General features: G+C 36.0%; 3 protein-coding genes across 3 annotated transcripts; 2 read left to right on the plus strand and 1 right to left on the minus strand.

Annotated features, from left to right (window-relative positions):
- Positions 1-442: 442 nt before the first annotated feature.
- Positions 443-3,068, plus strand: LOC140782172 (GDSL esterase/lipase At3g14820-like). The gene is made up of 5 exons (XM_073128613.1): positions 443-809; positions 901-1,031; positions 1,137-1,370; positions 2,319-2,580; positions 2,771-3,068. The coding sequence occupies exons 1-5, from the start codon at positions 527-529 to the stop codon at positions 2,962-2,964; spliced, it is 1,104 nt and encodes a 367-aa protein (XP_072984714.1). The 5' UTR covers positions 443-526; the 3' UTR covers positions 2,965-3,068.
- Positions 3,069-3,620: 552 nt separating this feature from the next.
- Positions 3,621-8,218, plus strand: LOC140782173 (rac-like GTP-binding protein 5). The gene is made up of 8 exons (XM_073128614.1): positions 3,621-3,847; positions 3,963-4,250; positions 4,964-5,051; positions 5,127-5,236; positions 5,333-5,396; positions 7,370-7,434; positions 7,528-7,593; positions 7,691-8,218. Exons 2-8 carry the CDS (start codon positions 4,152-4,154, stop codon positions 7,790-7,792), a joined length of 594 nt encoding a protein of 197 aa, XP_072984715.1. The 5' UTR covers positions 3,621-3,847; positions 3,963-4,151; the 3' UTR covers positions 7,793-8,218.
- A 542-nt stretch (positions 8,219-8,760) lies between these two features.
- LOC140782854 (uncharacterized) lies at positions 8,761-11,322 on the minus strand. Its single transcript, XM_073129682.1, has 3 exons — positions 11,078-11,322; positions 9,732-10,065; positions 8,761-9,605 (listed from the first exon to the last, which is right to left on the minus strand). The coding sequence occupies exons 1-3, from the start codon at positions 11,138-11,140 to the stop codon at positions 8,932-8,934; spliced, it is 1,071 nt and encodes a 356-aa protein (XP_072985783.1). The 5' UTR covers positions 11,141-11,322; the 3' UTR covers positions 8,761-8,931.
- Between the last annotated feature and the right edge of the window lie 1,408 nt (positions 11,323-12,730).

Genomic DNA, 12,730 nt, shown 5'->3' on the forward strand with positions numbered 1-12,730 from the left:
TTAAAGACTTTTAAGTTGTGACAAGAACAAGAGAACTTTTTTTGTAGGTGGACGGTGGTGGCTAGACAAAATGATATAAATTTATACCTTCATAACTAATTTTGAGGCTATTAATTCGCCACTATTGTAAAGATATTGCATCAAGCCTTCTCAGATATACATGTTAGATTGACCAGGACAGAAATAAACTAAGCACAAGTACTTGGATGAAAAGAATTTATCATGACCTTATCATAGATTGATACAACTCAAGACTATTAAGCTATCATGAAACTGACTTATAGTTATAGATAATTAATATTGCTATCACCTATCATAATATTTTTCTTAGTGGTATTCCACTTATCATAATGTGTACAGCTATTATAACCCAGCTTTATATATTAAATCAAAAACCAAATGCAAATAAAATTACACCAATCAAACAACTAAAATTATGAGAGCCTCCCACAGTCCCACTCCCACTCCCACTCCCACTCCCATAAATAGAAGGCAACACATATATTATACAAAGAGAGAAGAACTAATGGAAAGGAAGGGCCTTCCATTGAGTGCTCCATTAGCACTAGGATGCTTCCTTCTTCTATTGTCGCAGTTCTCTCAAGCCTTGGATCCTACGTCGACTAACCGGACGGGCGCCCCGGTGGTTCCGGCGATCGTCGTATTCGGGGACTCGACCGTGGATCCTGGCAACAACAACGGACTTCACACGGTGGCGAAGAGCAACTTCCCTCCTTACGGTCAGAATTTTATGGGACAAAAGCCCACCGGGAGGTTCTCCAATGGCGAGATCCCTTCGGATCTCATAGGTATATTATATATATATGCACTGAATTAATTAATACAAGAATGTAATATATGCCAGCGATTTAATCTCTTCTCTTTTTCCTCGATCTTCAGCTTCTAAACTGGGTGTGAAAGAGTTACTACCTCCTTATCTCGGTTACGACCTCCAACCTCACGACATCTTAACCGGTGTCAGCTTCGCTTCCGGCGCCACAGGATATGACCCCCTCACCCCAGCCCTAGTGGTATACTACTCTTTCTTGATCCGAATAAACTCCTCTTATTCCGGAATAAGTTAAGAATATTGCAATGGCAGTACTAACCGGTACTTAATTATCCATTGATTTCAGAATGTTATCTCGATGAGCGAGCAGCTCGACTTGTTTGGGGAATACAAAGAGAGGGTAAAGGCCGTGGCAGGCGAGGGTGGAGCTGCAAGGATTATTTCTGAGAGCTTGTTCATCGTATGCTCCGGAACCGACGATATTGCGAATACTTATTTCGGTACACCATTCAGGAAGACGAGCTACGATGTCACTTCCTACGTTAACTTCTTGATCTCTCGTGCTACTAGCTTCCTCAAGGTAACCTACCTCCAATTCACAACAACTGTTCATGGCCTTTTATATATGCAAAACTTCCATTTTCTTTCGTTTACAATCCGACTCCTTAGTTCTTTCTCGGCTCTGAATTCGCTTGTTCTAAGCTCGACCCAATGTCCAGAAGAAATTTTGCAAAACTCAATTATAATAATTTAGACAACATATAATTAGATTTTAATATATAGCAAATACTTCAATACCTCTTTAAAATTTATAATCTTAATCTAAAGGCTATAATAGTCGGCTTTCATATTACGTAAAAATAAAAAGATTTGATTACGTGTGTCTAACTTTCGAATTACACGTTTTTTTTTTCCTTCCGTTAAGATTTATTTCTTAGATATTAATTATGCCTTAATTATAAGAGATATTATTTAATATTAAATAATTTAGAGATAAATTTTAAATTAAATATAATTATCTATCTCGATCTGTTATTAAATTTAATTTAAATCAATCTTAAACTAATGAGAGATATATATATATATATAATAAAAGAGATAAAAATTTAATTAATCAAATTAATTATAAATAGATATCAATACATAAATATATTTTAGAAAATATATGATAGTGGGTCGGATTTAGCTGAATCTAAAGCTCGTCTCAAAGTTCAATCGCACTTAAACTTTTTGGCCCAGCCAGGCTCGTTGGGTCAAAAAACATTGACCTGATTTAGGAAACAAATAAGCCGGCCTTCTTTTTAAATAAACTTCATGAGAGCTTTCTTTTAAATACCCATACAAATTCCTTCCATAAAAATAAGTTATAATGAGCCAAATATAATACACTCAATTTAATTCAGTCTTTACAAAGATTTAAATCTCTAACATCTTCTAAGAAAATAGGTGGATTATTTGCCAAAAATCCAAAAAAAATGTATCAAACTTCACCGATGAAATTTCATAATTTTTTTCTTTTCTTTTTCAGCAATTGCATCAAATGGGTGCTCGGAAGATTGGATATATTGGTCTCCCACCCATTGGATGTTTACCATCACAAAGAACAATTGCAGGAGGGATCTTAAGGCAATGTGATCCATTACGGAATCAAGCAGCACAACTGTTCAATTCCATTATAGAAAAAGAAATTGGTAGATTGCATAAAGAATTAGGCCTCAACGGATCAAAGCTTGTCTACATCGATATTTACTCCATCTTGCTGGACCTTATCGACCGGCCTTCAATCTATGGTAATTCCAATTTAATAACGGTGAATATATTGTTGAACTTTTGATCAATTCTTTTTCTTCTTTTCTTTATATTATCTCTATTTAAATATTTCTAATGTCTAAAATATAAAAAGCTTAAATATTTGTAAAAAAAAATAATAATTATCATGGTGTTTAATTGGGGAAATTAATGTGTTCATTTGTTGTGCAGGATTTGAGACGTCGGATAAGGGGTGTTGTGGTACGGGAGAGACGGAGGCTTCAGTGTTCTGCAACAGTGAGACATCTACCACCTGTTCAGATGTTACTAAGTATGTCTTCTGGGATAGCTATCACCCAACTGAGAAAGCCTACAAGATCATAGTTGATGTTATATACGAGAAATACGTAAAATATATGATCTAAAGGAGAAGAAAGAAGAGGGGGTAAATAATTGTTTAGTTCACTTGGTTTAAATAATTCTCACTGTACTTTTGAATTTAAATAATTCTCAGAGTTTCTATCTACAAGTAACTGTGGCTACTAAGAATTTATAGAAAAATAAATGCAACAAGAGGTCATAGGCATTTGGTTCGGGTTCGAAGCAATTGTTCGACGATGGTCTCTGCATCTAAGGAACGTTAGCTCTTTATTCGGTCTAAATTTAGCCTTCAGATTTATGAATGATAAAAAAAAAAAAAAAAAAAACCTAAAGTTATTAAAGAATTTATCCAACCTTCCAGTCCAGCATAAAAAAAATATAAAGCTAAATCTGTAAACATATAGTATAACCGGAAGATATCTAAAAATCATATACAAGTATACAGTTTTAAAATACCTTTATGGGTGCCATTTTGTCCAACTAGTATATGAGAAGTAATTTAGTACTAATTCCCATCATTATAAGCTGACATAGTCTGATATATACGATAATTTGCATCACTATTAGACTCGTGTCATCATAAATTTATTTGCAGGGTTGACAATTTTCGTGAGTCAACGTTTAAGTGGAGTGCATTATCTCTCCCCCGATATCCCATCCCCACCTCCCCAAATAGGGGGTTATTTGCGAAAAATAGGATGCCTTGCAAGTACCCAAAGAAATAAAAATTACTTCATAATTGTCCTCTAAACTTAGATCCAGCCATAGATAATGATATAATTATTCTCATCTGGTTGTGGTTGTTTTGTTCTGCCAAAAGAGGATGAGAAATTATTCTATGAGCATTTCAGAGGAAGAGAGAATAAGAAAGACATGTCTGATACTATTTATTAGCTGTCGACAGTGAGTTTTTATATATAAATTAAGGTATAATTTTGATTACCTTCCACTTCTCATTATTCCAAGTTCTATTTGATTATATAGCTGGAGCCTGGAGGTGCTCCGCTTCAACCGCGCCTCTCTTTTCTTTCTCCCATTGCAGAGAAGACAAAGATGGCTCTTTTATCCATCTTTCTCTTGTTTTAGAAGGAAGGATTCCTCGGTCAATCCCTTGGATTCCCCCTCATTGCCTCTCTTCTCGGTTGGAGATTTTGGGGAATGCGGGGGGCTTTTGATGCGTAGTGATTGACGAAGAGAATTGGGGATTGGGGAAGGGAAAACGGAAGAGGAGATGATTGCGTCGAGGTTTATAAAGTGTGTCACCGTCGGCGATGGTGCGGTCGGGAAGACTTGTATGCTGATCTCCTACACCAGCAACACATTCCCCACGGTGAGCTCGTTTGATCATGGTGCCTCGTTTCTTTGCTTTTAGAAAATGTTTATTTGATGTTAGGGTTTCCTTTCTGTGGGTTTTGCGGTGGGGAGATTGAGAAAGGTTTCCGCTTTCTTTTTGGGATTCTTGACGGTGAATATGGCAAAAAGAAGAAATAGAGGAATCTTGTAAATAGATTTTAGGAGTTCGCTTTGCTGAGGTGTTATGGTCTCGTATGTAAGTCGTGTAAAGTTTAGTGCGGCTTTTATTTCTGTAAAGAGTTTGCAATTTGTATCCGAAATGTGTTGACTTGTAAAGCAAAAATGTGATCAGGAAGGTGAGATTCACGATAAAAGTTTTCTTGATCCTTATACAGATTTCTAGTTGATGGACAGCAATAATCCTCTTAGCTTTCTTCATTGACTTTGAATGGAGATTAAAGTGAGGCCACCATGGTCCTTAGAGAGATGGATGCTTATGACGGAAAATAGAAGACATATAGACTTGTTATTTATGGGCTACCCCAAAGTAAATGTAACAATTCTAGAAGCCTGCCATTACTTCCAGTTTAAGCAACGATATTTTCTTTTATCTTGAATATTATGTCATGATAGTACTACTTCTTCTGGTATGCATTAACTAGTTTATAGTTCTAGATGTATCTCCGTCCATCGGTTAAGGAATTGCTACGAACTTTCTGAGTCTCTTACGTGTATTTCTTTTCGACTCAGGATTATGTGCCAACTGTTTTTGACAACTTTAGTGCAAATGTGGTGGTAGATGGGAGCACTGTCAATCTAGGTTTGTGGGACACTGCAGGTAAATTCTTCCTTCCTTTGTTTCCCTGTATCAGTTCCTTTGGATCGTGGTGTAAATTAAGGACCATTGGAACAGGACAAGAGGATTACAACAGGCTAAGACCTTTGAGTTATCGTGGAGCTGATGTTTTTCTCCTGGCTTTCTCACTTATCAGTAAAGCCAGCTATGAGAATGTTTCTAAGAAGGTAGGCCACTTCTGTTACCTCTCTTCTTTCTTCTTTCCTTAGTTCTTATCCCCTTGCTGATTCTTGATCACTATTTCATTTTCTTCCTCTGTTCAGTGGATCCCTGAATTAAAGCACTATGCACCTGGCGTTCCTATAATTCTTGTTGGAACAAAACTTGGTATGTTTCACATTTTACTTAAAGTCTGTTTAGTGAATGCCATCCTTATGACTTTTTTTTATCTAGTGCTCTCTTTTTTCTGATCATGGCGGTTGAGACAGTTGTATAGTTGAAGTTTCAAAGTGCTTCTTGTCTATAACTCAATATTAAAGATTACTGCCTCCGTGCTTAACTTTCTCATCCTTCTCTTTATAGCTGAATAGTTTCATGTTAATATCTGCCATAGGAAGCAGCAAAGAGATGTTATGCGACCTTATGAAAGATTTCAGATACTCCCCCTCCTCCGTCACTCTAAGATCTCAAACATAACTATGTTAGGTTATGCTTGATTCTTGAAGTTAGCTTCCAACAGTCAGCTTGAGTTGACTTGGCGATTTTTCCTATATCCATGTCTTCAGTTCCTTTTTATCAAGTGGATATGCCTTACTGCAGATCTCAGATTGAAATACTTTTACATGTACGAAGTTTAGTGGCCTATTTTTTTATTAAAAAAAAAAAAGCTTAGCGTGATTGGTAGATATTGTATTCTGAGTTTGCATTCTTTTAATTTGGTCTCCACACGTATCCTAGATCAACATTGTGAAAAAAAGCACCATTGCCTGGGATCCAGATAAAGTAGTTTGCAAGTTTCATTTAATTTGTACAACATTTTTGCTTAATGGTTGTATTTTCTGTTTAAATTGTTTGGTCTTTTCTTGGATCACTCATCACAGTACTATACTTTTCGTCAAGGGATTAGTTTTTTTACTGTTGACAACTCTTGCTACTCATAATTATTCAATTTCACTGGGTCTGGTCCTCATTTGTGCTCTTCTATTCAGAGATTGGACCACCTGCTGAAACTGTGCATTTGTACTCTGTCTCATACCAGTGTATTCTATTATACTATAGATTTAGCTCTTTCTCATTAGTAAGAGATTTAATTGTATTGTTTCTCAGATGTTTTTATTGCAATACCATGGAGCTACTCTTTCATCTTGTTGCATGATACTAAAATGCTTCTCTTAATTAGTATTCCTTAGTACAGTAACTACAATTGATAAACCTCTATTTCTCAAGGATCATTTAAGCCCTGGCATCATTCACTACCTATAGTCATCAAATTCCTCATAGTTCATTTTGTTCTATCCTAATTAATTTTTCATGTTATCTGTGCTTGTCTAATGTACTACCCTTGAGAACTTTATCATGATTTGTACATTTAAAACTTGAGATTTGTTATTCCTTCTTAATAAATGATGGCCTGTTTTTCTATTTTTTTCTACATTTTGGCACATTACAATTTGCAATATAAACATTGCTGCGAATTGATTTTATCTTTGTCACTAAAGAGCACAACGTCATATTTATTGCACATTTATATTTAAACTAATATCCTGGTTTGGTTTTTTTTTTTCTTTTGTGCTCTTTAGTGACAAAGATAAAATCAATTCGCAGCAATGTTCATATTTATTGCACATTTATATTTAAACTAATATCCTGGTTTGATTTTTTTCTTTCCCTCTCTGAACTAGATGATTGATTGCTTTTTCTGCAGTGCTGTACAATGCACTTACAGTATTTCTTGTTTTCTTCCTTGTATTCATCAGCTCCATATTTTCAGTACATTCTCTACATGATTTTGAAGTTTCTTAACATTTTGAGTCTTCTTTTCTAAATTATCTGGACTTTTAGTTGTTAGGTGAAAATAAAATCTAATTGATGCAAGCTTCTCTCTTTTATTGTCTACTCTAGGAAGCTATTATTAATCTTGAAACATCTATGATACATGAAAATTTCAAGATTGCAGGAGTAGAGTACCAAATAGCTTTACAATCGTAATTTCTATTGCATAATTTGCATACATCGATCTACTAATTTGAGTGATTTACAATATGTTGGAGATTTTTGTGCTTTAGTATTCAGCTATCCATGCTTTTATGGTTGTTTTATTTGTTAGCTCTGTTTCTAATTGCAAGAGGTTCTGAATACAGATCTCCGGGATGATAGACAATTCTTTGTAGATCACCCTGGTGCTGTACCTATCACTACTGCCCAAGTAATAAACTTTTTCTCACACAAAATGTCCTTTTATTATTGTCTGAGCTGTAGCACATCATAATAATTTATTTGCTCTTAATTAACTTTACAGGGAGAAGATCTAAGAAAGCTCATTGGTGCTCCTGCCTACATAGAGTGCAGTTCAAAGACTCAACAAGTATTGTTTTCTCTCATGTTTTCTTGTAGGCATGATTTTATTTGATATTCTTACTGACCCAGTACTTAATAATTTTGTTTATTTTTATTTTGCCCAGAATGTCAAGGCAGTTTTCGATGCAGCTATTAAAGTTGTACTTCAGCCACCGAAGCAAAAGAAGAAGAAAAAGAAGGCACAAAAGGGCTGCTCCATCTTCTAGACAAATCAAAGAGGAACAATGACCCACCTCCCATGTTTGGAGTCTCTTGTTTCTCAAAGGAACCAGCCCTTGTGTACAGTTCGGTGACAGCATTAATGAGCTTTGGATGCATCGGTTTTCCTATCGTGCTTCTGGGTCGTCTGTGGTAGACAACTTATCCATCTGTAACATGCACCGACGTCAGATGTCTTCATCCTAATCTTGAGGTGCGAGGATGAGTCCATCTGGATTTTTTTTTTTTATTCTATATGGTATGTTGGTGTCTTTGTGTCTTTGTCTAAATCACGGAGTATCAGGTTCTCTTTTGCTTTAGTAAACTTATCACTAGTAATTTTGTTAGCATTCCTCTGTTTCTTTGAACTACCAAACTTGATTGTGTCACTAAATTTGTTGCATATTGACAAGCTCATACTTTGGCTTCTTAAATTGGAGTTGCCGTTTCGTGTTCATAGACTGGGAGTTTTCGAATGGCAAATCCTAGAGTGTATGATAGTGGTCAATAATCATCGCATGCATGCTGGATATTTTGTGAAATTAGATAAACAAGGAGGGATTGCACTAAAAAGAATTAAAATAACCTTCGTCCTTGTATTAGCTATTATAGACTGCTATTGTCATACGAAAGTGGTTGGAAAAAATCTTCGAAGAGTTACATAGAAAAGGAGCAGCCTGCATAGATGTCTACTAAGAACATAATGCCAAACATAATCTCCACCAGACTTTTGTACATATGCATGCTGGAAATGAATCCAACTCACCATTGTTGATGCCTATTGAAGGGAACCTGTTTAGGCTTTCATCGAGGGATAAAAACCATGCTTATGCGGATGGTCTCTTTTTGACTTTTAGTAGCAGCACTTAATGCTTCAGTTTAGCTAGTAAAACTTTTGCTAAATGATCGAATTCATGACCCATAAAAGAGTATCTGATAATCTGAAAGATCGTGTATCATAAGTAAGACGCAAAAATAATTGGAAAAATTATTCATATAAAAATCATATCAGGACACAAATGCAAACTTCATTTTGACAACAATGATAACCTGGCGTACAATTTCCCAAACATTTGACACCAATTATCTCTCTTTTTTTCCCTCTAAAAAAATCCACGCAATTCAAGCATGTTCCTCACTACATAGTTCAATATGGTATCACATAAGGCAGCTGATATGAATCGAACTCAGGCAGATAACATGCTCGGGGTTGCTCTAATGAAACGGCAACTTTGTGACTTGGTAAGCCTTCACCTTTTATGAATCTGTTCAGACTAGGATCAGGGTGTTGCTTCGAAGTACTACCAAAAAGCCATTCTTGGTCACTGACATCCATTTGCTCCGATTGCAATACTAGAGGGTTCAAGTTCAATATTAACTCTTTGAACCGCCTTTCCATTTTAATAACAGATCGGTTGCTCTTTTTGGTGCTGGAGTGGTTGTGAGTAGTTTCCACTGCTTCTGATTGACATGCCACCTCCATATCCCTTCCTGAGCAGCAGGGTTCTTCATTGACAAGAGGATCCTCAGGCTGCTCCTGTTTGGCAGCTGACAGCTCCCGTTCTCTATCTCCCAGCTTAAAAATATATGCTTGTTGCTCTGTATTTCTTTGATTCCCCAAAATTGCAACACAAGTACTATGTTTCTTCACTTTATCAAGGGACTCCCTGTTACTTTGTCTCCTGACTCTGGATGGCTCTAGATGCCTTAGTTTTGAGATGGTTGGCAATTCCGGAGCCTGTACTTTCAGTGGTTGCATGATGGAAGCCGGTTCTAGATCCCTTTGCTTTGTAGATGGCAACCTAATGCGGAGAATAAACCCTTCACAAGAAAACAAGAACCAACGAATCAATATGTATGAAAGAGGCACAAGCTCATGAGCACACTGTATAAGACTGATAATGACGAATTGATGATACATATTTTGTGACAGAAACATTAGCTTACCATTCTTGCAATGGCTGTTGTTAGCTGATGTGGTGCTTCTCTTCTTAATGCTGTCCTGAGAACTCGCAGGAGAGCCATATGTGTTCTGATTGGTACATTGAAGCTCATGATCTTCTGTGAGGCTACTCTTCTCCAACTGTTCCACCGAATCATTTGATGTCCTTGTATATTTACTATCTTTCTGATCCGGTAGGTTCCAGTCATCATACTTTCTTCTCTTGCAACCATGTGTTGAATGTTGAAGGTTCTCATGCTCCTGATTGGCCTTCTCCTTCTTTGCCCTCCTCTTTTCTTTTCTCCTCTCTTTCTTTGCCTTTTCCCCCTCTTTCTGGAGCTTCAGCCACCAGAACAATCGTCAATCCCAGACAGAATGGACGACGGGAAAGCAAAGAGAATCATGGAGCATTACATCGGAACCAGAGTATGGGGCGACCCATTTTTGGATGATGAAATTTTACATCTAGTAACTAAAAGTAGCATAGCATATAGAGATAGCATATGATGTCCATGGTACAACATTTAAAACATAATACAGATGTTTTCGCATAATATGGAATCCTTCCAAAGTAAATCTATTTCAGGATTCTTCCTGTAAGCATACACACCTAATGAGGAAGATCTGAAAGCAAGTTCAAGTTAAAGTTCCTTCCATACAGCGAATAATTCTAGGAACACAAATCACATAAATATCTGCTTACAGCAGGAAGGACTAATTTGAGGAAAAGGAATGTGCAATAAACACATATTTATACCAAAAATGAAACATTTCGTTTGACATCAGGATTCCAGGAAGGAAAATTTTGGTTTTCAAGCAGTCATCTTGATGAGTCAATCTTGCCAATTAAACAAGTCACAAGTCATGCACACAAATATAAAGTTCAACAACAGTAGAAACTGAAAAATCACCACAATGGAATTTCAATCATGGATCGATCGTCCATACTTGATATTAGATCCAAAGTTCCAGCAAACTACTAGATAGTCTACACTAGTCAACACAAAATGCTAACTCAATTTTGTAGAAGAAACAGGCGAATAGGAGTATAGGACCCAGGCTCACATAGCTCTAAAGCTTCTACCTGTTGCTTGATTCAAATCGCTCCAAAAACGAAGTCATCAAGGCAAAATAAGCAACACCCAACGAGAGAGATCTAAGAAGAGATAAAAAATTTACTCACTTTTGCACAGTCAATAGATATTTACACACGGATTACTCATTCCTTTGTGTTTCACTTAATCACATATTACACAGATCTCAGATCTCAATTAATGACCGAATCACACGAAAGGTTGTCGAGCAAAACAGCAGGAATCTACAGCGTAACTAGCGCTAATGCTCAACAAACCTTAAGCGATTCGATCCCGGCCTCGTCAAAGTTGGGAGGTGGAAACGGGAAACACCGAGACATTGCCGCCGCCAACTAAAGGAGCCGGAGATCGAGCGCGAACCGCCCAAGGAGGGGCGAAGTCCTACGATTATAGAGGGATTTGATCACTATCGAGGGAAAATGGAATCTAAATCGGGTGGATTGGCGCCTAGGGCTAGGGTTTCGGGGTCGAAGGAACTTAAAAGGGGGCCAGGAGAAGACCTGCTCGAGCAGAGGGGGAAGAGTATTTATAGCGGCGAGTCCTTCGTGGTATCCGGTACGATGTTCCGCGAGTCTTACAATGGTTCGCTAATGGTGCCTTCTGATTGGTGGATGAGTTGGGTTCGAGGCGGGAAGCTAAATTTTGGAGGTCAAATTGTACACGGAATCCCGCGTCCCGCGGGCCCACAGATACGGACGAAGGGATTCCATGAGCATGTGAAAAGCACGTGATGTGAGTGGTATTAGATGCGATTAGAGGTAGAAAGCGCAAATTAATTTAGATTAGGGAGTGTCTTCGTATCATGGGGATTCGTTTAAGAGTACACACTCGCTATAAAAATATGAGCGAGTTTTTTTTTTAATAATTTTTTTTTGCACATAAAAACTATTATTTATTTATATACTTTTTTATGTTAACTTTTCAAAATATATATTATTTACATAAATATCCACTCAGATTACTTTTTTTAAATTAAGTCCCAATTATTTAATAAAATATAAAAATATACTTAACTAAGAGAAATTTATGAAAAATATAATCAGAATATTTTTATTTTTTGATATCTAAATTATTCAAATTTTAATGATAAGTTAACTCCAACAAACATACTTATTAAAAGAAAAAGAGTTTAAAGGCTATACAAATAAAAAATATATGTTTTGACATATATATACATACAAATATTAACTTTAGAGGACTACACGAGCAAATAACAGATTTACAAATCACATATATGTTATGTTTGGTCATCCTTATAAGTTAAGCTCGAGTGTAATGAGATCGAGTTTGAGTTAGCAATAAACTTAAATTTATCTTTGATATAGTTGATGAAAAGTTTTAGGGCAAAATATGAGATGTGTGAGAAGGAAAATTGATTAAGTCAAGTGGGTAAAAGAAAAGGATGTCGAGATTTTGATGCAGGTGTTCATACATTTCTCTTTGTCATCTTTTATTCTCTTCAAATGTTTATACACCTTTTATATTTTATTATTGGTTAATGAAACTTTTTCACTCTTTTTTTTTTTTACTAAATGATTAGATTGTAATTTAAAGAATAATTTTCTCTTAAGAAGTATATGTGCTTGCCTCCGGTGTAATCTAGAAAATATTTGTAAAAAATCTTAGTATGTGATTATTTTTTGTTTTGCTATTGTTTCATATTTTGATTACTTTTGCATTAGCTTCTAATTAAAAATGGTGTCCCTTCAAAAGGAGGGAAGGATCATTTAAAATAACCGAATTATGAAAGAAACCAATCATGCATACATTTTTTTATAAGTTCCCTCTCTTTCCATTATACAATAAATTTCAGTCAATCATTGTGTCACTAAGCATAATTGAACCTGAGTTGGAGGATATATTATGGGGAAAATAAGTTTTACCCTTTTATAGTTAGACTAAATACTAAA

Source organism: Typha latifolia, chromosome 2, assembly GCF_019914945.1.
Source record: "Typha latifolia isolate L0001 chromosome 2, TyphaL0001v2, whole genome shotgun sequence".
NCBI classification, from domain to species: Eukaryota; Viridiplantae; Streptophyta; class Magnoliopsida; order Poales; family Typhaceae; genus Typha; species Typha latifolia.